General features: G+C 46.7%; 2 protein-coding genes across 2 annotated transcripts in view; one reads left to right on the plus strand and one right to left on the minus strand.

The window, feature by feature from the left end:
* Positions 1–12,655, minus strand: part of DGAT2 (diacylglycerol O-acyltransferase 2) — a 41,426-nt gene extending 28,771 nt beyond the window's left edge. Inside the window, exon 1 of the mRNA XM_063305984.1 lies at positions 12,511–12,655. Within this exon, the coding sequence (XP_063162054.1) occupies positions 12,511–12,550 (40 nt within the window). The 5' untranslated portion in view covers positions 12,551–12,655. The remainder of the gene's footprint in view (positions 1–12,510) is intronic.
* SERPINH1 (serpin family H member 1) overlaps positions 1–26,786 on the plus strand; it is a 415,650-nt gene that overhangs the window by 52,173 nt on the left and 336,691 nt on the right. The gene's annotated exons all lie outside the window — the stretch shown is intronic.

The raw sequence follows: 26,786 nt of genomic DNA on the forward strand, positions 1-26,786 counted from the left end.
AAGAGTCTGGATTTCAACAAGCTAAGCTCAACAAACAAACCAACTAAGATAACACTGGTTAAGCTTTGCAAGTGGAGCAAATGCAGATGTGAGGTCTTTAAATGACCTGGTTTAAACATGTTTAAACATGTTGTGTGGATAACAGTGTTCCGTGCCTGTCATGCTGGCCACATGACCGCGGAAGCGTCTTCGGACAGCACTGGCTCTTCGGCTAAGAAACGGAGATGAGCACCGCCCCTAGAGTTGGACACAACTGTGCAGGGGAAACCTTTACCTTTTCTATGGATAGAGCTGATTAGTTCAAATCTACAACTCATTAATTCATGTCCCAGGTCAACCAGAATCTCTGTGTATTACCTCCCTGCAGCCCCCTGCAATGCAAGGTTTTGTCATCTTTAAGCAAGGGAGAGCTGGAGATGGCCTGTCCCTGACACTGAAAGAATGCATCCATCCTTAAAGGTTTGCCATTTTGGAGAATATACGCAGTTCAGAGTTGAACTGGTGAGTTCTTGGTGTTCGGAGCCTGCTTGAAAATTAAAACTTACTGGTGGTATATTTTTGGCTGGAAAATCATGCTTTACCCAGCTGGTAATGAGACTTCTGCAGGAAGAGAAGCTCAAAGAAGACCAAGACACCAATACAGCCCAGTTCCCACCAGCAAAACCCCCACGCTGAATTGAGACTGGAAAAAAAATGGATTATACTGACTCTTGGCAGCCAGAAGCGTATTTGTTCTTACAGCTATTTGCAATCGTTGTTGCTAACAATGATGGTTGCACAAGCATTTACACAGTGTGCATTTCTGCATTTCTCACCCCTTCCATTTCAAGCAGTTAATTCCTTTAGAAGCCTTTCAGTTGGTTCCAGGGGGAGGGGGAGGAAGACGTCCTCTCCGATTTCAAGATCTCAGATTCCAACCTGTATGCAGTGCAACCTACCCACATTTCAGGCCAATCTTCAGGGGAAAGGAGAAAGAGAGGTTGCTATTGGCAACTCAGGAGGCCCAATGACTTTCTCAGCTGAGCAATGTCACCTTGGTGATCCATCAAGAGATGCTCAGTTGAAGCCATTGATGCATATCAAACCATTGTCACCGTTTACCAACATTACATTCTGCCCCAAACACCCACTGGCCAAAAACAACTCAACTCCTACCAGATTTCAGTAATTTCAGTTCCTGGGAGAAGGCCAAAATTTTGCCTGATTTTCAGCCACCTTTTAAACATTAATTTTGGAAATCAGCAGAGTTCTTTAAGAAAAGTCGGCAAAAATTCATGTGCTGACCCTGGTGTTAAACTGTGGACAAACTGCCTCCTCTACACAGTCCTTTTCACCCAGTTTGGTCAACTGGGTTGAGAAATGCCATCTCCAACAGGCAAGAAACAGAACGTAAGGACTGGAAGGGAAAAGAGAGATCACCTAGTCCAACCCCTTCCCGGTACAGAAATCTACTTCTGTAGCTAAATCAGTTGTGATGCTGGCTCATTTCAGAGGTAGCACCACTCCATGGTTAAAAGCTGCAGGGGTAGGGGGCCTAAGGCCCTCCGGAAGATCCTGAACTACAACTCCCAGCATTCCCCCATTCACCATGTTGGCTGAGGTTGCTGGGGATTGAAGTTTTCAGAAACCTCTGGATGATCTCAGTTTCCCCAACACCCCAAACCACAGATTCTCAGTGGTCCCAACCTTCAAGGGCCAACAAACACAACTAGGGGTGCTCAAAGCCTGCCTTAATGCTGAAAGAAAAGAAGAAGTTTGCTCACTCACAAAATGTCAAACTATAGAATTAACTTGATGAGGTTCCTCCATATCACCCAGTCCAGCTCTACAGGATGCTGAAAATCAATCCCCTGCTTATCTTTTTTTTTTCCCTGAGAAAATAAGCAAAAGCCACCTTTTTTTTCCTCCTAACTTCAACAAGGACATGCTTAAGACGGGAACAAACCAGGAAGCTGGTGTTTTGTTCGCCGTGTGGAAGTCATTTGCAATTTTGTTTAAAAATTAAAACAAGCTTGCAAAGTTTAAAAACTGGGCTGCCCAGGGAGGAATCTGCTGATAACCCTGGAGCCCACAGGGGCATCGTGTTGGAGATCCTGAGATGACCACACCAATGGCATGTGGTTTGAGTTGAACCCAGAATAGAAAGAGACCCTGGCTTGGTTGCAAACTCTGATTTCAGCCATTGCCATGGCATCCCAATTGGCCCTTGCGTTCATTCACAACTGCTGCCCCACATCTCGGCTCCAGGAAGAAAAAAGCAGTCACGTTTTCAAAAGATTATTTTCGAAATTGCCCGTTTCCAAGCCAACGTGCCTCAGCTGATTATTCATGCAGATGAAGAATGCTCAGATGATTAAACCCAACACTGCCCATGAAAAAAGGAGAATTGTATGACTTTCTTCCAACAGGGATACCATGAGAAGGAGAAATAAAAACTGGAGTCCCACGTAACTGAATTGTTTCACAAGCTGCTGGGGACCTAAGATCCCAAGAGATCCCCAAGTGATCTTTCTCCTCCCCAACGAAACACACACTGCAGCCTTCTAAACCTGATGCCTTCCAGGGATGCTGGGACAACAACTCCCAGGATTCCCAGCCAGATGGGACTTTTAGGTTGAGGAAGATTGGCACAGGGGAATGGCAACACATCCCTTGTTTAAATCAAGAAGGCAAGACCTTTGAGATCATGACTGCTTTTGGACACCACGCGCAACCTGATTGCAGAATTAACTCATTTTTTGACGTTGCAATGAACCAGTTAAGCAGGCTCAGTCCTCCCGACACTCCAAGCCATAACAAACTGGCCAGGATTGAAACCAGCTAAGAGTTACATGTTAAGCAAAGGCGGCTACCAAGTCTTTGAAGTAGTTAAGCACGCTGTGGGGATATAACCACGCCAAGCTTTAAGCCCCTTGAGGGAGACCAGGTCAGGAAACATCCCTTCTTGCGAACTATAAGGAAATGGAGATTATGTGCCCAGGGCCCAGGAAAGTCATAACGTGGCCCTCCAGGCTGGGTGCCCTTGGGCCAGTCCCTCTATCTCAGCCCAAGAGCCAATCAGGCGCGGCAGGAGAGTTCTAGTCCCGCCTGAGGCACGAAAGCCGGCTGGGTGCCCTTGGGCCGGTCCCTCTCTCTCAGCCCAAGAGCCAATCAGGCGTGGTAGGAGAGTTCTAGTCCCGCCTCAGGCATGAAAGCCAGCTGAGTGACCTTGGGCCAGTCCCTCTATCTCAGCCCAAGAGCCAGTCAGGTGTGGTAGGAGAGTTCTAGTCCCGCCTCAGGCATGAAAGCCAGCTGAGTGACCTTGGGCCGGTCCCTCTCTCTCAGCCCAAGAGCCAATCAGGCGCGGCAGGAGAGTTCTAGTCCCGCCTGAGGCACGAAAGCCGGCTGGGTGCCCTTGGGCCGGTCCCTCTCTCTCAGCCCAAGAGCCAATCAGGCGTGGTAGGAGAGTTCTAGTCCCGCCTCAGGCATGAAAGCCAGCTGAGTGACCTTGGGCCAGTCCCTCTATCTCAGCCCAAGAGCCAGTCAGGTGTGGTAGGAGAGTTCTAGTCCCGCCTCAGGCATGAAAGCCAGCTGAGTGACCTTGGGCCGGTCCCTCTCTCTCAGCCCAAGAGCCAATCAGGCGCGGCAGGAGAGTTCTAGTCCCGCCTGAGGCACGAAAGCCGGCTGGGTGCCCTTGGGCCAGTCCCTCTCAGCCCAAGAACCAATCAGGCGCGGCAGGAGAGTTCTAGTCCCGCCTGAGGCACGAAAGCCGGCTGGGTGCCCTTGGGCCGGTCCCTCTCTCTCAGCCCAAGAGCCAATCAGGCGTGGCAGGAGAGTTCTAGTCCCGCCTCAGGCATGAAAGCCAGCTGAGTGACCTTGGGCCAGTCCCTCTCTCTCAGCCCAAGAGCCAATCAGGCGTGGTAGGAGAGTTCTAGTCCCGCCTCAGGCATGAAAGCCAGCTGAGTGACCTTGGGCCAGTCCCTCTCTCTCAGCCCAAGAGCCAATCAGGCGTGGTAGGAGAGTTCTAGTCCCGCCTCAGGCATGAAAGCCAGCTGAGTGACCTTGGGCCAGTCCCTCTCTCTCAGCCCAAGAGCCAATCAGGCGCGGCAGGAGAGTTCTAGTCCCGCCTGAGGCACGAAAGCCGGCTGGGTGCCCTTGGGCCGGTCCCTCTCTCTCAGTCCAAGAGCCAATCAGGCGTGGCAGGAGAGTTCTAGTCCCGCCTTGGGCACAAAAGCTGGCTGGGTGCCCTTGGGCCAGTCCCTCTCTCTCAGCCCAAGAGCCAATCAGGCGTGGTAGGAGAGTTCTAGTCCCGCCTCAGGCATGAAAGCCAGCTGAGTGACCTTGGGCCAGTCCCTCTCTCTCAGCCCAAGAGCCAATCAGGCGCGGCAGGAGAGTTCTAGTCCCGCCTGAGGCACGAAAGCCGGCTGGGTGCCCTTGGGCCGGTCCCTCTCTCTCAGCCCAAGAGCCAATCAGGCGTGGCAGGAGAGTTCTAGTCCCGCCTTGGGCACAAAAGCCGGCTGGGTGCCCTTGGGCCGTTCCCTCTCTCTCAGCCCAACTCACCTCACAGGGTGGTTGTTGTGGGGAAAATAGGAGGAGGAAGGAGTACTAGGTATGTTCGCCATCTTGAGTTATTTATAAAAATAATAAAGGTGGGACAGATAATAAAATAAAATAAATAATTTGTGGCATCACTCCTGCCCAAGGTGGTGGGCCATAAGAACATAATATAAGCAGTGCCCTGCTGGATGGACGCCCTGGCCCATTGTCAGCCTTACAAGGTAGACCAGACAGATGACCAGCTGAGCTAATTCTACTTTATTGTAAGGCTGCGTTGACAGAACCTTGCAAGTCTGAAAGTGCAAATCTCCCACCGTCTCTTTTACAGTCTGATTAGTTAGGGAGGGTCCCTTCTGAGCCTCTTGCCCCACCCACTATATAGCTGTGGGCTCAGCTGCCTCTTATCTGACCGTTCCCTAGGCAGCATCTCTTGGCCCCGCCTCCCAAGGTCTTTCCCACAGACCATTACACCCACCTGGTCCAACAGTCTGTCCTCCCAGGGGCCAACCAACTCCTTGCCAAGATCAGGTCTGCTCACCTGCCAAAGACCTCCTCAAAGTCCTCCGTGCAAGGCTACAGGGTGCAGGCAAGGTGGCATGCCTCTGTAGTAGACCCCACTTGCTCAAAGGCCCTCTCCCCACAAAAATGGGCTCTGCAGGAAAGCTAAAACGACTTCCGTTGAGGCTGGCTATAACAGAAGTAGTTTCAGCCTTCCTGTGGCGTCGATTTCCCGGCCTGGTCTGCCTCGCGGGACTGACATTAACTTGCTTGTGGAACTATAACAAGGTTGGGGTGCACATATTCCAGGGGAGCGGGTATTCGATCATATCCTTGCACGGAGGGGGGACTCTAAGCGGGCGTTCTGCAAGTGAGCAGAGTCAATCATGGGAAGGGGGTCCTGAGCCAGCCTGTGGCTGTGTTGTTTAGGGCCTGGAAGGAACAGCCGGTATTTTGAACTAGACCCAAAAGCTGACTGACAAACAGTGCAACACTTTTCATACAGGTGGAATTCCACATGGGTGGGGTTGCTCAGCCAACGGGCTTGCCACTGCATTTTCTTCCAGATGCAACCGGTACAGGTAGTCCTCGACGCATGATCACAGTTGGGACCGGAATTTCCATCATAAGTCGTTGAGGTCGTAAGTCGAGTCACTGTGACCAGACCCAATTTTACGGCCATTTTTACGGCAGCCGTTAAGCGAATCCAGTTTCCCCAATGGGCACTTTTTGTCGGAAAACAGCAAAAGCCATCACAAAAATGCAATTACGAGACTGCGGGATGCTGCAAATGCGAGTCGGTTGCCAAGTGCCCGAAATGCAATCATGCAACTGCAGGGGAGTGCAATGTTTTGCGACGCTCGGAAGTGCTTTGCAGGCCATAAAGCACCCATTCCAAGGCCGCCATAACTTCAGACCATTGTTAAATGAGTGGTCGTAAGTTGAGGACTACCTGTATATTATCTCCGTTTCCTGATTGTTGGCAAGAATGTCTGTTTTGCCTCCCTTTTCGCACCCACGCCTTATTGAACACTGACCCATATAAACTCCAATATCTGCTAAGCTATCTTTATTTTTTCCACCTGGTTCTCAGGCAAGCATCCAAGGAGCTGGTGAAATCCGATCTCAGCTGGGCCTGCCCAGTATTTGTTTATCATGAAAAACTCTTTGGTGGCACAAAGCCACAAAGACAGGAGATGGGACGTTCCCTGCAACCTTGGAAGTGGTGAAGAAAAATCCAACAATATCGGATAAAGTATGGTGCACCCTGATGAGGTATGGCTGGTGCTCCAAAAAGCCCTTTGACTGAAGTCTGCAAAGTTCATTATTGGAGCCCTTCAGACAGAGCTATAAAAATGATTTCACTCGCACAGAACACTTGTTCTGAAACTAACACTTTTTCTGGGTTCACACAACATAGGTAAAGGTAAAGGTTTCCCTTGACATTAAGTCCAGTGGTGTCCGACTCTAGGGGGCGGTGCTCATCTCCGTTTCAAAGCCGAAGAGCCGGCGTTTGTCCGAAGACACTTCCGTGGTCATGTGGCCAGCATGACAGTCACAGAACGCCGTTACCTACCCGCCGAAGTGGTACCTATTAATCTACTCACATTTGCATGTTTTCGAACTGCTAGGTTGGCAGGAGCTGGGACTAGCAACGGGAGCTCGCCCCGCCACGCGGATTTGAACCGCCGACCTTCTGATCGGCAAGCTCAGCAGCTCAGTGGTTTAACCCGCAGCGCCACCACGTCCCACAACATACTGAGCCATAAACTAAGAAAATGGAACAGACTGCCACATGAAATGGTGAGTTCTCCATCGTGGAGGTCTTCACCCATTCATGGATCCTGCACTGAGCAGGGGGTTGGGCTAAATGGCCTCTAAAGTCCCTTCCAACTAATGGTTCTAATTCCCCCATTTGGTCACCTTAAAAATCACAGTCCAGTGATAATTTTCAGAGGTCGCCTGTAGCTCAGACAAGGAGGAGGATCCAAAGTTAAGCCAGCATCCAGAGCCATGAACTGAAAGCGGGCAGCAGTTCGGAGCCAATCCATCTGGGTGAGAAAAAAAGGGCCGCAACGCCAGCCAAAAACGGATGCTGCACTTGTACCCTTAGCTCAGAGCTGACCATTAAGCCTGGCAATCACGTCACCCTGCCTTGGAAAAAAGCCTACGTTTAAATCTGAATCTTTAAAATATTCCAGCCCACAGGGAAGGAGGTTTCAGCTGCTATTGGTTGTTTCTGCTGAAGCTCCAGAGAATGGAGATCGTATTTTTGGCAAGCATTATTCAACTTGCTCCGCAAGTTTTTTTTCCAGGCTGGATGGAACTGCTAACATCATGCCACTGCCTCAAGGTGCATTTTGGGCAAATTGACCAGGACCCTTGGTTTCCAGCGCGCGGCCAAGAAAACATCTGCAGTTTCCTTTCCTACGTAAGAGAGCCTATCGCTTGCACAGGTTTTAAAATTTTAATGCTTTCCAGAATCGCTGTCATTGACCCACACACTCATTCACCCAGGGCATCCCGTTGGGCCTTTCTAGACAATGGGCACCTCTGTCCCAAACAGCTTCCAAGCTATACCAATTTATTTATCAATTCATCTATTCAGTTTACATCCTATCGTTTCCTCAAGGTGATGTCCGTAACAGTCCTGCTTCTTATTTTTTTTCCCCAGCACAGCAACCCTGGAGGTAGGATGGGCTGAAGTGAGAGAGAAGGGGGCCGAAGTCAGCGGGAGTTTCCCCAACCTCAGCCCAACACCTTAACCCAGTGTTTTTCAACATTGGCAACTTTAAGATGGGTGGACCTGAACTCCCAGAATTCCCCAGCCAGCATGTGTGGACTTCAACTCCCAGAATTCCCCAGCCAGCATGTGTGGACTTCAACTCCCAGAATTCCCCAGCCAGCATGTGTGGACTCCCCAGCTAGCATTCTATATCTACATCTACATCTATAAATTTTAAGACAGAAAATAAAAAGTAACAAGGACTAATATTTAGAATAAGACAAAAGAAAGAAATAAGAAAAGAACAAAGTGCAGAAAACAAAGAGGGAAAAAAGAATATAAAGAAATGACTTCCGATTTTCCTTTACAGCAGTTATAAGCATAAATGTAAATTGACCTCTTGCTCTATGGTTACCACATTGCTTACCTTTTTTCTATAATCTGTCTTTTTTTCCAATCATCAAACCCAGACATCATAATTTCATTTTTTTTTCTGTTTCACGTAAAAAGTTAATAAGGGGGAATGCTAATGCTGCCATTGTCTAGGCTGCAGCTCTCCTCCTGGCTCTCAAGGTGATTGGCACAGCCCGTTACATCTGTCCTTGCCTGCCTGTTTTACCTAACCATACATCAGCTTGCCAAACTTCAGGCCAGCTCCAGCATTGGCAGATGCCAACACCTGCATGAAGCCCAGGGACTGGACCAGTGTTTCTCAACCTTAGCAACTTTAAGATGTGTGGACTTCAACTCCCAGAATTCTCCAACAAATACAACTGGGCACTGACAGATAGACCTAAAAAAATCCCTAGGATTACTGGAGTTAGGCCAATACAGGTAGTCCTCATTTAACAACCACAATTGGGACCGGAATTTCGGTTGCTAAGTAAAGCAGTCATTAAGCCAATCTGACCCGATTTTACAACCTTTTTTGCAGTGGTCATTAAGTGAATCACTGAGGGCATTAAGCAAACCACATAGTCATTAAGTGAATCACACAGTTCCCCATTGATTTTGCTTACCAGAAACCAGCAGGGAAGGTCAAAAATGGGAAACACTTGACCACGGGACACTGCAACGGTCATAAATGTGAACCAGTTGCCAAGTGCCCAAATTGTGATCACATGACCGCGGGGACACTGCAACGGTCATAAGTGTGAGGACCAGTTGTAAGTTGTTTTTTTCAGCACCTTTGTAAATCCGAACCATCACTAACAAATGGTTGTTAAGCAAGGACTACCTGCACAACTGGAAATATGCAATGTTAAGCATCTGATTAGCTTTACTGAACATCAGGAATCTGATAGCATCTGTTCAGGCTAACACATGTCATTAAATTCTGTTAGAAAGTAAAACCTTCGGTGAAGCTGTAGTTCACAAAAACCTATTCTTTTTCATAAAATGTGTAAGTCTGAAAAGATGCTATCAAACTCCCTCTAATTTTTTATTACGTAGACTAACCTGCCTAACACTAACATGTAATTAAGCCTGCCTCTCAATTAAAAGAGAGGGATTCTCAAACAGTTGCAAAAATTTATCAGACAGAGCTCTCTAATAATTAGATTTGCAGACATAAAATGCAAGGATAAAGGGACAGCATGCAAAGATGTACATTTCCAATAGCTTTTGTCGCTGATTTCACATATATTTAAAGCAGTGCTAAAAGAGTAGAAATTACTTTAAAAAAAAAAAATCTGTTTTCTCAGACTTCACCCCAAAGATAGTTTTTTCTGGAAACGGCAGCATTTAAATTCACGTAGACTCACATCCAAAGCACTTGCACGAATTAGTCTAGGAAAATAATATGTTATGAGTGTTTTCTAAAACCTTACTGTGTTTTTTGATCCCAAGCCTACTCTAGAAAAAAGCCATCTGATCTGTTCAGTTTCCTCCAGAACAAGTTCGACAGGAGGGACGACTCCCCTGGAGACCAGATTGTCACCCTGCTGAATTTCAGCCAAATGGGGCACTTTGAAAACATATTTCGGAAATGAGGTATTTGCAGATATTTTCCTGTCATCCCTTCTATCTCATTCCTATTAGCTTCTAAATGGCCCTGCATGTCTTCAAGAAAAACAGTCGGGCAACTGAGCATTAAAGGAAATAAATCGCTTCTCACAAGGGTTTCTTGAACAGCCACCACTTGGAAAACCATTTAAAAGGACAACTTAAAAATGCAAAATGTTGTTTTGATGGGGATGGAATGACAGCAGTAGCAGCCAGAAACTTCTGCCCGGTCATAGCATTCCTACCTTACAGACTTTTACAGAGCACTAAGCTGTTCTGTGTTGAATCAACCACCACTGGTTGGGTTGTGCATCAACGCTAAGCCCCACATTGACAATCCCCAGAGGCTTCCAAATTTAGCAAGTTTATTTGTCGGGTTACTTCATGTTACAGAAAGCAGCAAGACCATGGTGCACTAACCCAGATTTAGCATGTTGCAAGGACACCATCTGAGAGCCAGTTTGGTGTAGTGATGAAGGCACCAGGCTAGAAACCAGGCGGCTGCGAGTTCTAGTCCCGCCTTAGGCATGAATCCAGCTGGGGGACCTTGGGCCAGTCACTCCCTCTCAGCCCCAGGAAGGAGGCAATGGCCAACCACTTCTGAAAAACCTTGCCAAGAAAACTGCAGGGACTTGTCCAGGCCGTCTCCGAGAATCGGGCATGACTGAACGGGTTAAAAAAAAAAAAGAACTCCATCTATCTGGCTGGATCAGATCAACCAGCAAGTCGCCCAGCACCACACAGTGGCTAAGCAGATGCTTGCAGAGGTCCAAAAGCCAGCTGCCCAAGAAAAGAACAATCTCCTGCCCAAACTGCTGGCCTCTGCTACACCAAAACACACCTGTCAGGACGTGGCACTCCTTTTCAGCAGCTGATTTGGGGGGGGGGAATAGAAAGTAGCATTCCTGTCATCTGATGGAATTTAACGAGGAAATCATCTCCCCGAGTTAGTTCAACTCACAAAGAACCTTGTTGGTTAGGGGACTCTGCAGGAAGAGCGTTGCTACAAAGAGAGATTCACACGCAACACTATTTGGCAGTTACATACCAAGACCCTCCTCAGGTGCCAAGAAACACAGAGTGCCCACTTCTGGGTTTTGGCAAGTGGATCTTCGCTCAGGCCTTGCTGGCACTGTTTGTTCTCAATCCCCAAACAGCTAAGCAATTGAGAGGGAGTCAAACAGGATTTGGAGAGTCTAAAGTTCACCTCTCCTGTGCTTATACCCATCAGTCCTCCTCTGTAAGCCAACATTTACTAACAGGCTTGCCAATTTCATCACGGCATCCAGATATTTCTTACACAAGCCCAAAACTACCAGCTGGGTTTAAAAAGATAAGGAAAGACCAGGAAAAGATAACCTTCCTGGGGGTTCCTAGCAGAAACAGCACCTGTAATCAGAGGTAGACTGCCTTAACACATGGAGGCTCCCCCGTGCCAGTCTTCTCTTCCCCGGCATCCTACAGGGGAGTCCAGTTCCCATAATTGTCACCCAGCACTACCTGGCCTGTTTTCAAAACTTTGTTACAGCCAAAGGAACTGAAGCCACCAAAAATGCTTTGCGTTGATTGGGCAGGATTGTTCCAGCCCGCCCCAGCCGTACCTCCCCACAGGCTGAGTTCACAGAACACCCTAATTAAGGTCCAGATTGAACCGATTTTTTAAGTTCAAAACCTACCAAGGCTCAAAAAACTAACCAACATTCAAAACTCACCATGCTTAGTATTTAGGGCAGGCACGTTGTGTAAGCATGAGGAGAGAATCCAGGCCCTGTGTGAGCCTAGCTCCTAAAGCAGTGTTTCTCAACCTTGGCTGGCTGGGGAATTCTGGGAGTTGAAGTCCACCCATCTTCAAGCTGCCAAGGTTGAGAGACACTGTCCTAAAGCAATAAACACCAGCTGGTCTTGGATGCAGTGCTACCTGACCCCAGATAGGCGGGATAAAAATAATTTTTAAAAAAAAAAATTAAAAAAACATGGAAACTGAAGCATCAAGAGCTTCCTAAAGGATCCTCATCAGCCCATCCAGGTTCCACTAAACCAAAGATTACTGAAAAAGCAAAGAGGCCCACAGGCTCCCCAAAGCAGCATTTTGCTGCAGTGCATTCACTCCACTCTCCTTTTCCAATTGCTGGTATCCATTTTTTAATTTTTAATTTTTTAAATCATCGCTAAAGAAAACGCTACAACAGAAGCCACACTCACCAAACCCCTACATTTCCTCCCCAGGTCAGCAGGGTTGAACCTTTTGCCCTCTTCCCAAATTGCAAAACCAGGCAAGCAAAAGAATGGGGGTGGGTGGGTGTCTCCCCCCAAATCAGAGCAGTGATAATACTTATGAAACATAGTTAATGTTAAATTAATATTTAATTAATTAACTATTGGTGTGTGATTGTATATCGACTGTTGTGGTTGTTGTTGTTATTTCGAGCCGTCCAAATGAAGAGCCCCCTCCCACCCAGGGGCTGCCTACCCCGATGCCCCGAGCCCTAGCCGAGGACCTCCTAAAGGAGAAGCTGTGGCGAGACAGTGCCGACTGTGCCCAGGAGGGTCCCGGCTGGCACATCAGGGCTGTCGCTTCAGGGGGCTGCCTCTCTGGGGAACGGCCCTTCGGCTCCAGCCCCCCGAGCCCCCCCCCCGCCCCGATCTTCACCAGCACCGCTTGCTCCCGCAGCAAAACCGCGGAGAAGAAGGCGCCGCGCTCCCCGGCCCAGATGCCCCCCGCCCCCGGTGCCGGCCCGGGAGCCTACCTCGCAGGACGCCCGCGTAGGCGGCGATGAGCGTCTTCATGGCTTCACAGCTGCGCGCTCCGGCTGCGATCCATCCATGCCGCGGGGCCGAGGCCAAAGGGGGCGCGGGGCTCGGGCCGTTCCGCTCAGCTCCGCTCGGGCGACGGTCCACCGACTCAACCAGCCCAGCGCCCGCCGCGCCGCCCTTTATAGCTCCCGGCCGGGGCGGAGCGGGGCCGGCGGGGGGGGCGGAGCGGCGGCCGCGCGTGGCGCCCGGGGATTGTGATGCCGCGCCGCGCGCCCGTGGACGCCCCCGCCGCGCCCCCGCCGCCCGCCAGCCGGAGAGCCTCGGCGGGGTCGGCCGCGGAGCGAGGCGGCATCCCGGCCGGCTCAGCTGGGAAGGGATGCGGGGAACATCTGCACGGGAGGCGCTCGGCTCCCCGCGAGACTCTTCTGTGCCCAGAAGGGGGAAAAATACTGAAATGCTGATGTGCGACGGAGGCCTTTTTCATGATCTTTCCAAGGTCCCGCCGTTACCAAATGGGTATGCGCCGGTCTCCTTGAAGGGGGCTCAGTTTTGTTCTTCTGCCCGTAAAATGAGGCAGGCTTTTATTATCCGCTGAGGAAGCCTCCGCCGATGGTCCTGTTTTACCTTGTGTTGTTTTTGTTTTTAGTGTGTTTTTGTGGCAATTCTGGCCAGAGAGCGTGGGAATAACATTCGTTCCCCTGCAATGGGTTGGGAAGGTGATGGAGTTCGCAGAAATGGCCAAATTGACCGGGTTGCGCGGAAAAGACGAGAAGCGCTTTTATTAAAGACTGGGAACTTCTTAGGGCCTTTTCAGTGAAAACGGGGGAAAAAATGAACTGGCGGTTTATGGATTTGCTGATTGGAAAGGGTTGAATGTGGGAAGAAGGGAAGTTTGATGTAACCTTAAAGAGGGCGGAGAAATAATAAGTTTGTAACTGCTGCAAAGATCTGAAGTCGTATCTTTATATCTTTATATATTTATACCTTTTTTTTCTTTAGATCTATTCTTTTTCCTTTTTTTGTTTTACTTGCACAATTTTTCATCCTTATCTTTTCTCTTTTTCTTTTCCTTCTACATTACATTATTTCACATTTATCTTTTTTTTTCTGTGTAAATCTTTAATAAAAATTATAATAAGAAAAAAGAGACCCTGTTTTGGGGAGTACATCCGGGAATCTCAGAAGCCTGGCCTGGGGGGCTGGGATGGGCATCACAGTTGTCTAGGATCATTCCACAGCCTAAGGCACAATCTAGGATTGACAAACCAAGATGGCTGGGTTGGGCGCACACAACATACTGAGCCCACAGACCTGGCCTAGCTGGTGATGGCCACACCCCAGAAACCACTATTTGCAATTTTGGAGATGTACTTTAGATTTCCTGGGGTAAAAACAGCCCTCAATGTTAGCAATGTCAGCCTGATTCTCCACGGACTCAGACCCCCTTCTACCCCCTGCCAGCACCCCAATGACCAGTGGCAAATTATACCATTTAACCATGCAGGGTGTGGAAAAGCCCCGGAACCATAACATGGTTTGCTTCTCCAGAGTTCATTATATAAATCCATGGAGGTGCACAACATGTACCACGCTTTGATCTAAGTGCATCCTAAATAAAATTACCAACCCTTCATGGAACCACCAGCTAACCTACATAAGTGTCAAGGAGCACCACCAGCTTACAATGCAAATCAGAAAGGGCGGGGCTTGTGCGATGATGTCACAATGCAATTTCATCCTTTTGGCATCATTATGACTGTGAATGGACACCTTTCAACCAACCTCTCTTGGCTTAAGGCAGAGTTTCTCAAACTAGGGAGGGTGACCCCTGGGAGGGGTCATCTGCAGCTTGGGGGGGGTCACTTTTTTTAAAATGAGCATGCAAATTGGGGGGCACTGTTAAAATTTGCTCCAGGCTTTCCTTCGTATCAACTGCACGGTTGCAGAGTTAGAGACTCCCTGGATCTCTAGATGAAAAACAGATTATTAAAAGCGGTGGATATATTTCCTGCCCAGCCTCAAACCAAGTGAAATCAAGAGTTTTATTGGGGGAGAGGGGCAGTCAAACAAGCTCATTCACAATTTTAGGGAGTTGTGGTACCACAGAGTTTGAGAATCCTGGCTTAGTGGATTTAGCCAACCGGATTCTGGAGGGATAAAAAGTTTCAGCTTCATGACCCAGATCCTCAGCATTGCTGAAAAGTAGTTGTCACCTTCATCATATTGTATAATAATAATAATAATAATAACAACAACAACAACCATTTGGTCAGTGGCTGCAGCAAAATTTCACAAACCAACTGTAAGCAGCATCATGACCAAGTTGCCAAAATTATTCGTTAGAAATTTTGCCAGAGGTTTGGATTTGAATATAGCAAGAACCACTAGGACCATCAAGTTGAGAAGGTTTTGGAAAATTAGCAGGCTAAGATCTTACGGGACTTTTAAGATCCAAACAGACAGGCATCTTGTCCGTAACATGCCTGATATAACACTCGTTGAAAAGAAGAAAGTCTGGTTCACTGATGTTACTATACCAGGTGATGCTAGGATTGAGGAAAAGCAATCAGAAAAAATTACGAAATACCAGGATTTGCAGTTCGAAGTTGAACCCTTATGGGAAAAGAAAGAAATCTGCTGTTATACTGATCGTGACTGAAGCCTTCAGAGCAATATCTAAAGGAGTCCTTTGATATCTGGAAATTTTGAATGTATTGGACCTGAACATCCTAATTTTGCAAAAAAACCACGTTGCTTGGAACTGCCTATATCCTCAGACACCACCTTAATAATTCTTAGGTCCTTGGTTAGGACTTGAATTATTAAATTTTTACCAGTCTTAGACTGTGAATCTAACTGTAGATTACTCATAATAATAATATATAATATAATAATTGAAGTACACCATCATCTTTCTTTATGGGATTCCTTTCCCTGTATTACTACTGGCTGTGTTTACACAACACCCTTAAACTGATTGCTGAATATCAGGGGTTCACACAAAACAGGGAAACCATACCTTAATCAATCAGGTCGAGTTCACCCAAGTCATCATGCCCCAGGAAAAAAAACAAGTAAAGTTAATACCAACCAACCTTATCAAGTTCCACAAAGGCAGCTGCTAAGATTTTCACTAACCTGGTTAAAACCTTTAAAAGACAGGTTTCTCTGCCCCAAAGAGCATATGAAGTTCAGAAGGTTCCACTGACACTGGATGGGACTTAATTTCCCAAGGAATACTAGAGGACTTCGCATGTCTAATGCATGCTTTTCGAGCCTCACCTTAAATCTGAGATTATACTCTAATCACTGCACAGTGATACATCTTCGTTCGGAAACACTTTATATGTTTCAAAAGAGGTTTATTTCTAGCTGGATTGGAAAGTCAAAAGGCCATTCCAGAAGGGACAATGGGAAATTGGCATTCCCACAATCCAGGAAATTACACATATTCAGTGACTGGGACTTGAGCTGCTCTCAAGACCATCTTTAGCTGTTTATATGTACGTAGGAGTACAGTCTAAATGGGCTCAACATGGCACGCAGGAAAAAGCATTTATTGCAAAGATCAAGAGCATAACTGCTTTGCTTTCAAGGTCACGTTAATATTCTTCTCCTCTCTCACAAGATTTGTTGCCTCTTTTAAAACAGCTTTTCTCATCTGCAGGTTGTTTTTTCTTTCAATGTTAATTTTAAAAAAAGAAACTTACTGCCTAATTAATAGAAAATGCCTTTTCATTCAAAATACTGATTAGCTGATTATTAAAGGTTTGGTGGGGCACTTGCTTCTGCACTGGGGGGGGCAACAGACTTACCCCCCCCAAAGAAATTGTTCTCCAACTGGATGACATCAGGGAAGGACCACCAGACACGGATCTCCAAATTACAGTTTGGAGGGGATCACAAATTCAAGTGCTACCTATTTTTTTAAAAATTGGTGCAAGTTGTACTTTGCCCCCATCATTTGGAAAAATGAAGATGGTTCCTTTTTTAAAAGAAAAGGGGGAAAAAAAGAGCCAAAGAGCTTTTGGCACAGGCATCTGGTACAAACCGTGGTGATGAAAAAATTATGAAATATGCATCGCAATGCCATGACATGAATCCTGGATTTGCAACACTGGATTTAACGACGTGAATCACAGGAGGTGCATTGTGGTATCATGAGGCATGATAGGGCACTTGCCTCCCCCTCCCCCCAGTGAAGTGTGGGAACACCACTACTTTATTCAGGATGTCTGCACTAAGCAGCAGGTTGGACTGGATGACCTCACGGGTCCCTCCCATCTCTAAGATTCTAAATAGACTACTTTGCCCTGCTGAGGCCAAAACATAAATAGGCTCAGGAGACAATAAAAGGCCCCTTTGCAGCTATCTGATCCAAACCAGGAGGTACAGAGCTGTTTCTGAAGTTTGGAAACGATTCCCAAAGCTTGTTGCAAAATTATTGGTTGGCTTGAGTGCACGTATGGCAAATAGTTTTCAGGGCAAGGGACCATGTCTATTTTTGGCCTTTTCCCCTGTGGGGCAATGGAGGACCTGTGCCCACTTCCCAGTTGGCTTCTGGGTCCCTCGGCATTGATGCCCTTGGAGCTTTGGGTAAAAGAGCAATTGTAAAAGTCTGGTCACGTCTGTCATCATTCTGGGTGGGCACTGCAACTGGAAATCTGTCTAGTTGGGAGGCCAGAGGGGAGGGCCAGAAGAGGAGTCAAGGTCACAGCCCCCCCTTCTTCCCAAAAAAGGGGAGGGAGGAAGGCCTGCAGGGCCCGAAGACTGAAAAGGAATCTACAGGGCAGCCCAAGATAGAAAAAAAACCTGTCCTCTGCTGCAAGGGACTTAACATTCAGCCCCAAGGAATGATTTGTTAACGCAAATCCAGCTGGATGATTTAATGCAGCATTTCTCAATCTTGGTAGCTCGAAGATATGTGGACTTCAGCTCCCAGAACACCCCAGCCAGCATCACCCATGCTGGCTGGGGGAATTGTGGGAGTTGAAGTCCACACATCTTCAAGTTGCCAAGGTTGGGAAAAGCTGATTTAATGTATGGTTCAATGTACAGTATGAATCCAGAAAATGAGCTAATTCAGTAACCTGATGAACCACATTGTCCTGAACTGTAACCACATTGTCCTGAACTCAGTTGTTAGAAACGGCATGGAGAAAAGGCTTGTTTTTCACTCTGGAGCAGACATGTGGTTCTGCATCATGAGTCCCAGTGCAGCTGTGTATGCTTGTGGGATTTTAGGAATATGTTGCCCACTCCAGTCTAAACTTGGGATCTATCGAGAATGGTCTTTAAATCAGGCACAAGAATTAAATGTAACTCTGGCTAGAGGCCCTGGCAAGAATGATTTGTGCCCTCATCACATAGACTACAGGTAGTCCTTGCTTATCAACCATTTGTTTAGTGACAGTTCGGACTTACGACAGTGCTGAAAAAACTGGCTTGTGACTGGTCCTCACATTTATGACTGTTGCAGTGTCCCTGTGGGTACATTTTATCTATCTATCTATCTATCTATCTATCTATCTATCTATCTATCTATCTATCTATCTGATTTGTCCCCACCCATCTCCTCCCATCGGGGGACTCTGGGCGGTTTACAACAATCGATTAAAAACAACCACCATAAAATACACAGTATAAAATACAATAATAAAATATAAATAGAGGTAAAAATAAAGAATCCAGGTGGCCAGCTTCTGGCAAGCAAAATCAACAGGGAACTGCAATTCGCTTAACAACGATGTGGTTCACTTAATGCCCATGGTGAATTGCTTAACGAAAAAGGTTGTAAAATCAGGTCAGATTTGCTTAATAACCACTTCATTTAGCAACCAAATTTCCAGTCCCAATTGTGGTTGTTAAGCGAGGACTACCTGTACTGCAATGGGCTCTACATGGGCTGCCTGTGAAGACCAGCCAAAACTGTAGCTGGTATGAAAGATGGCAGCTCAGATGTTAGGGGACTAGACACACTGTTCCAGCTGGCATCTACCTTGCCTGTGTGCCCAGATGAAAGGTGATTCTTAGGGGCCCATCCCTGCAATAAATCAAACAGGTAAGAGCCCAAAGGCCCCTAAATATCACCTTCTCTGTCAATGTTGTCCCTTGGAGCTTTGCCTGGCTCCTGCCCTCCTTCTACAAAACCGTTAAGGTGGTTATGTTCAAAAGGGCATTTGCTGGTGTTTCTAATTTATCATATGCCCTTTTATTCTGACTGGCCGGCTTGTCTTGCATTTGGCTTGTTTATATTGAGTTGCATATTCTACGTATTTTAATCAATATTTTATTGCAAGCTGTTCAGAGTCTTGGGAGCGGGGCAATACATACATGTAGGTATGTAAATGAACTTGGGGAAAATCTATCCATGTGGTCGCTAAGAGTCGACAAGGACTTGATGGTACATAATCAAACTAAATCTGGCCTGCATTTGCACAGGACAGTTGATTGGCTTTAAGATTAGAACAGCGTGCTGTGTTTGCGTAAGATACTTGCCCACGGCTCGCTAAAGCCTGGTTTATTCATTAATCCACTTACTTTCTAAATTGGAAAATAACAGAGCCACAAATTAAACACACAGGCTGTGTTTGCATGGGAAACAAGGCTCAAATGTAGCTGGTTAGTTTCTGGCACAGTCGGCTGGGGCCAACTGAAAAAATGTGTAGATCAGCTACCAATTATTATGCCAACGCATCCACTAAGCCATAAACCATCCACCCTCGTTTTAGCCTAGTGGGTTGTTGCATACCCAATCCATGTGAACTTGGGTTAATTTCAGAATCCATATTTAACGTATCTAGCGGTTTTGCCAGCTATGCTCAGAGAATAGTGCTACAGATAGTCCTTGACTTACAACCATTCATTTCATGACTGTTAAAAGTTAGGAGAGTGCTGAAAAAAGTGACTTGCGACTGGTCCTCGCACTTACGACCGTTGCAGCGTCCCTGCGGTCACGTGATCAAAATCCAGGTGCTTGGCGACCTGCATGTATTTACAACCGTTCCAGCATCCCAGGGTCACCTGATTGCCGTTTGCGACCTTCCCAGCCAGCTTCTGACAAGCAAAGTCATCGGGAAGCTGGTTTCACTTAACGACCACATGATTCACTTAACAACCATGGTGATTTGCTTAACAGCCATGGCCAAAAAGGTCATAAAATCAGGTGTGACTCACTTAACGACTGCCTCGCTTAGTAACAGAAATTCCAGTCCCAATTGTGGTTGTAAGTCAAGGATGACCTGTATATATTTTCCAATGGCTGCATTGTTCTCACTCATGGATTACAGCTGGAGGAGCATGGACTGCTGTGGGTTGACTCATGAAACCTACCCACTAACCTGCTTCACATATTGTACAACACCGTGGTTTACTTCATCATGATTTATTGAAGAAACCATGTTTGGCTTAGTGCAATGTGTAAAGGCAGGTTCTGAGCCCAGACTTTCCTAGCTACCAAGGAGTTGGCGGAGACACATCAGACCCTGGTTTAGGACTGTGTTGTAGTTCATTGTGGACCGGAGCTCCAGGACCCTTCAAATCAGCATTTTTCAAACTTGGGGTCATGTTCATCGTTTCAATGTTCTGAATACATCGTAACGTTTCACATGTCACTTTTCTAACCCGTGTTTGCGGGTTGGAAATTTCCAGCCGTGCCGGGCTGTAATCTTCTTACTGCAACTGTGGAATGTATGTTTGGGTTAGTGACTCTGTTCAAGGTTGCTTTCTTAGGCCGATGTGGGTAATGGTTGCTAACACCTGGGAGGGGGTGGTTGCTAGGAGGGGGGAAGGGCAGGGTTGGTTTTGAAGCGAGGGTTTTAGTTTGTATTTGGCGCGCTTTTGCTCATTCTCAGCTTTCTTCGTATTTGCATACTATCCTTTCAATAAATCAGTTTTATTCACTAAACTCTGGTGAGACTGACTTCGTTGGGATAAGGCAATCATTACACTTGGCCGCTTTAAGATGGGTGGACTTCAACTCCCAGAATTTGAGAAATACCGCTCCAAAAGATTGCATAGACAGCCATCTAGGATGAAGGCAATAGCAAAATCACCAGCATAAGTCGCCCCAAAATGGGCTTCTCAATCATGTCCTAATCCACCCTCTCTGGATTCAGAAGAATCCCCCAGGAGATGCAGTTGCAAAAGATTGCTTCAGCCGAGGGCCCCGGAGATGCTATGTCCTGCTTTTGCAAAACGACTCAGTCTGGCAGGAAAAAAGTGGGAGGGGGGATGTTTTACCACAAGGGAAACTGTCAGTGCTTGGATTGGGGAGGCAGCCTGCAGTTTCACAAACGGGTCAGTGAAGAGCCTCCAGACAGCAATAACTCTCATGTCCCCAGGGACTCGTAACCACGCTGGACTTTCATCTATGACCTACAGATGAAATCTGTAGTCATTTTTACCCTGGCCGATATCTCCACAGTAGTAAGCACCGAGTGCCACTCCCCAGAAGTCTGACATGCTAAAGATTGCTAAAAGCCTGCAAAAGTTTCAAAAGACCAAGTATTTCTTGATTTTGGAAAGAGGATGAATTTGGGACAACAGTGCCCGGATTTCAGAGACGGATGAAATAATCTTTGGTGCAAATGTAAAAATTGAAATCCATTTCACCATTACATTTGAAAAGCGTATCAGGGCAAAAACGTTCCCCGGTCAAGATACAGAACCGTGGCATCTACTCATCCCACTAAGCTGCACCTCTTTTAATCATGGTTTGTTGATAAAGCTGGGGCAGCTAGGTCCACGCAGTGCATAATGCCCTGAAATATTTGTTTGGTGTTGACAACCCAGTGCTGAGGGTTTGGAAGCAGCAGCAAAGAACTTAATGCACTAGGCGAATCCAAACAATCATGGCTTATTCAACAAACTGTGGTTAAATGATCCCTCTTGACCCAGGAGTATGGTAGAGCTGATGCAGTGGCTGCATTGATTGTTTGATAAATGGGATTACCTTGGCTGGGAGTTTTATATATTTTATGATGTTTTTTAATATGCTTTTATGTTTTTTTTCCTTGTTTTGAAATTGTTCTTTTTTGTTCCTTTTGCATTTGTTTCAGCTGTTTGTCAGCTTCCCAGGATCATATATATATATATATGTGATGGGCAGCTATATATATTTGAATAATAAATAACTTAGCAGAGTGTGTGAATCCTGTCTGTGTAAAAGAAGGTGTGCGACTGGCAATAAGTGAAAGGCTGTATGAGAGAAGAAATATGAAAAAAATAGTGTCTGTGTGCGTGTTGGTGTATTTGGGTGTGAGAAAGAAGTCAGAGGAAATTTCAGGCCATACCCATGGCTAGCAGGTAGCCCTTGAGAAGAGGCTGCCCACCCCTTCTCTGCTTGTATTTTTGGAAATCAAAAATATCTATGTCCCCAGTTGGTTGGGTTCACACATTGCATTAAAGCTTGAATCATGGTTTTCCAACCACAATGGCTGGATTCACACATCACAGCAGATCAGAACTAAACCCATCAGGCTGTCTTTTCTGAAAACCCTCTGCTAAACTGCAAGGGGTTCAGTCGCCCCAGCAACACACATGGGTTGGATACACACAACACATTTAACCAGGTCAGGTAAATGAATGAGAGATAGCCATCTGGACTTTATTTTTACCTATATTATTAATAATTTGTAATTTGATAATGTATTTTATATATTTATTGTTTTATTGAGGATTTTGTTGTGAACCACCCAGAGTCCCTCCAGTGGGAGGAGATGGGCAGTGACAAATTTGAGAAAGGAAGGAAGGAAGGAAGGAAGGAAGGAAGGAAGGAAGGAAGGAAGGAAGGAAGGAAGGAAGGAAGGAAGGAAGGAAGGAAGGAAGCTTGAGCAGGTACATCCACACATTGTGCTAAATTTGGCTACTTTCAACCTCTTCTATGTTCTTTCCAGCCGGCCCATTGGGTTGGCTTGTGGTTGAATATATCTGGCAAAGCCAGAAAATGGGTTAATTCAGTAACCAAGTTAACCGGGCTGTGAGAATCCAGCTGAGCAGCTCCTGTAAAGGTTCATAATTTGAAAGGATCAGGTGGATCAATGTTTTTTGTTCATGGCAGTGAAACTAATTCGTTTTTCGACAATAGAGGGTAAGAAATACCTGAACAAGGGTGGCAATAACAAGTGGAAAAGGGGGTCTTTGCAAATCTCTCAGAGGCAGAGTTCTGACCACATAATTAACCCAGACCCCCACTAACCCAGTCTTGTGTTCTGGGAACATACAATCATGCTAACCAGGTCAAGGGCAGGTAACTCTGAGGGATCCAGAGGTCCTTCCCACTTCCTCCACACCTGCCTGGTATCACCTGAAGGAGGAGGGCCTTCACAAGGCATCATTACTTTCATGGCCTCTTCCCCATTGGTCAAGAAGGCTGCAGTGGGTGTGGCTTGGGCCCTGCAGCCAATCAGAGTGTGGGGACACCTAAGCTATCAGCCAGATGTTGCTGCTCACTTCCATAACAGAAGGCATCTTTCATTCTCAACAGCTTTGACATCTAAAATTACCCTACCCCATCCCATATAGATTAAGCCAGCAGATTCCTTGGGGGTCAAAAAAGTCAAGATGGTGGCCGTTCAAGCCCATCCCTTTCAATACGTATCACAGCCTCCATCCTGACTTTTTGTTTATGCTGCTGCAGACGCTCTTCCACCATTGATTCAGTTAGCATGTTGTGTAACCAAATCATGGCTTAATTTTATTTATTTATGTTTATTTATTTTGCAAATTTATATAATTTTGTAAACCCCGATTCACTTTTCCATTTTTGTTTTGTATTGTGCAAACACAGCTCCTCTCTTAAAAGGTTTTTGCATAATGCCTGAACCCAGCAATACATATGCAGCGTTATCATTTTGTACTCTTCCATGAGCCACTCAGCCCCCCAGAGGTAACGCCCACTCTTGCTGGGGGTCCAGTTAATTAGGGAACCACAGGCTCTACCTGAGACAGGTCAGATTAAAAGTACCTGATCAATTAACAACTGTAGCATGTCAGAAAGCCATTGTGCTTGCTGAGATCTTCTGAGATGGCCTGAAACCTTTTGATGTTTGGGACTTCCACAATTTCTCACTCAGTGGTGGGGTTGAAGTCCTGTTTTTCCCAAGTAGTCACTTTTTGGTTGAAATGTTCTGGGAGGTTGAAATACTCTGATCTGAGCCCTTATTTTGAATCCTGATGTCCAGCTTACGTCCATTTTTATCATCTGGACCCATGGAAAAGAATCAAATTCCATCTCAGAAGTTCTCAGTAAAGACAACGGCTTTTTAAGATACTCCAACAGTTCATGGTCACAAGTAACCTGCATCTGCACTTTTTGCCCCTGTAGACTAGCATGTTTTTCCTTCTACAAAGACCCCAGAAGATGTAACTGCAAGCCATCTTATAGGCTCCCATCTGGCAGGATTCACACACACCCTCGACCCAAAACTTGGCTTAACCAAATGCAAGGACCATATTCTGATAACACTCTAAGTCTGCGTACGCCATATTGTAGATTTTTACACCATGCAGTGATTTTTTAACATAGGTTAAGACTAAGGAGCTGAGTTTCCAGTTTGCCCAAGCTCGTGTTAACCTCACCCAGCATCCTGCTGGAATCCAGCCTAAACATAATCTTGAACGGATTCGTTTCTGCGCAGACATGGCTGGGATAGTTGCATGAGAAGCCGCAACTTGAAACGGAGAAGGCGTTTCCATATTCCTCCAGAACAGCAGGAAGAGAAAGGGTCAATTAAGCCTTTGTAAGCAATGGTTCCATTTTCTGGGCACCAGAACCAGCCTCCTAGACATCTGTCAAGGATTAAGGGCCACACCAGAAGGAAGGGCACATATTGGCTGGCCTTTCCCACCTTTGCCTAAATAAATAAATAATCGGCACACCACAAGCCACAAGAAAAAACCAGGAAGTGGGGTTCAGCCTCCTGCTCTTGTGGTTTTGGGGGAAAAAAAATTCTCAGGAATATATTTCCCCGCCCGGAGGTTGCTATTGTTAAATTTAGGGTCAGCTTTAGCTAGGAAGGACACAGAAGTGGGGCAAAGTTCTAGCCCAGGTTTCTCTAGAGGGAAGCAATACATTCAGATACGGAGGTGAAACTGGTCCAGATTTGACATGTAAACATGCCCTATGGAACTCCACAAACCACGGGTTGTCTGTTAGCAGAAATCTGGGGCAGAAATCGCTCCCTTTATATACAGAAGGTTAAAGGGCTTAAGTTTAAGGTGGTTAAACTGCTGGGAGGGGGAGACCCAGATTCTAGCCATCCCTCAGGCACAGAAGCTGGCTGGGTGACTCGGGGCCAGTCCCCTTTTCCAGCCCTAGGCTGGGAAGCCAAAAACAGATATTTTTCTACCAGCCAGCCCTGGATCAGCATGATAGGTCACAGTCTATAACCTTCAATAAAGAGGCATTCACCTTGCAAGGGACAGATTCACACTAATTCACACCCAGTCAAAATACAAATAATAACTTTATGTCCTGCCTTTCCATCTGAGTTGAAATCTGATCGAGGTGCTTCTTGTTGCAGGCAATTTTGGAGGAGAGCTGAGTGAGTCTAGTGTGGCAAAAAATCAGGGAGCACCTTTCTGGACTCCTGCATTTCATTCAAAGGCAGATGTTTGCATGAGCTGCGGCTGTTACAAAGTCAACGCTTCGAATTGGAACGAAACAAAGGTCTCGACACCAGCAGTTTCTCTGTGGACCGTTCGGAGTGCCAAGCTGTACAGCGAAGGCATAAAGGGCAGGTTTTGTGTAAGGTCAAGATCCACCCCTTGGACTGTGCTCTCTGATTTCCCACATTATTGCATGCAAGAAGGCAGCTAAAAATAACACGAGGAGAGAATCTCTGTAGCTCAGGGTTAAAGGGTGGAGTCCTTGGTGCTCTCTGAGTTGGGTCGTTGGCCTGCAGACGTTTCATTACCCGACTAAGATAACGAAAGGAAGGAAGGAAGGAAGGAAGGAAGGAAGAGGAGGGAAGGAAAGAAAGAGGAAGGGGCGCTACAACCCTCCCCACACTGCATTTGACTTCACAGTGACAACAGAGGCATTTTTTCCTGCAGCTTCCACTCTACCCGTGCTGGCTGGGGAATTCTGGGAGTTGAAGTCCACACATCTTAAAACTGGCTGGCTGGGGAATTCTGGGAGCTAAAGTCCACACATCTCCAAGTTGCCAAGGTTGAGAAACCCTGGACTAGACACTTTGGGCTGCAAGGGATGGCTTAATGCAACCACTTGGTCCAGACGACATATGGTGACAATGGCTGAAACCCCACAGCTCCCCTTGGGCCTGGCCTAGCGTCTTGTGTGAACGCAGAGGTGGCACGCATGAGGCAGGACAATTCCGCTTTCAACTTGTCTCATCAATCTTCGTGTCCAGGCTAGTTATCTTCAGCTTTGTTCTTTGATGACTTTGGGAAGGGAAGGGAACACCTCCCAGCCTCTATTTTCAGCCCAGCTGATTTGTTCCTCACTTTTGCATCAAGCGACAGGAATTCCCTTGCAGCCTTTATGCTTCCCGTATTAGCAGATTATCCCAGATCCAGCGTGCTTCAGAGGGCACGATTTGCCATTAATTAGTAGCCAAGGGGTCTCAGTGCTAACGTGGGACGTGAGTCCTCCCAGGTATAGAAAGATGGAATCCCATTTACAGCAGAATTTCCTTTTTCTGTGCAGGGAGGGAGGAAAACAGGGACCCTGGGAATCAGGGGGTGGAAGGAGGATGCCAACTTATGTGGGGCAGTAATAAAGGGCACTGAGCGGGGACAGCCAACTTTCAAACCCCTTTTGGTGTGCCTTTGGACTCTCACAAACTCATGGGTGATTGGACCAGCCTCTCTCTCTCTCTGCCCAGCCTACCTCACAAGGTTGTTGTTGGATTTGGACTGGGGACGATCAGCTTCAAGTCTCCCCTCAGCCATGGAAAACTGTCGAGTAACTTTGGGCCACTTACTGTCTCCCAGCACGGCCCACCTCACAGGGTTGTTGTGGTGGGGCAAACAAGAAAGAGGGAGGTGTATATCACCTTGAGTTCCAAACCAAAAGTAGAATATCAATAAATCAACATTTCTTTCTACTGGCTGAGGGGAGGGGCAACCTTGTAAAATAAAACCTGGAAAATTAATTTGATATCTTCCTAATTTCATGCCCACGTGATGAGCGCCAACACACTGGGCACTAAGATCTGCCAGTTCAGAGACCGGAGGAACTGGCAGCCTCAGGTTTGCAAGCGCAAATTTTTGCTGGACTGGGATTGAAAAGATGAAGATTTTTGGA

This window comes from Candoia aspera, chromosome 5 (genome assembly GCF_035149785.1).
Source record: "Candoia aspera isolate rCanAsp1 chromosome 5, rCanAsp1.hap2, whole genome shotgun sequence".
NCBI classification, from domain to species: domain Eukaryota; kingdom Metazoa; phylum Chordata; class Lepidosauria; order Squamata; family Boidae; genus Candoia; species Candoia aspera.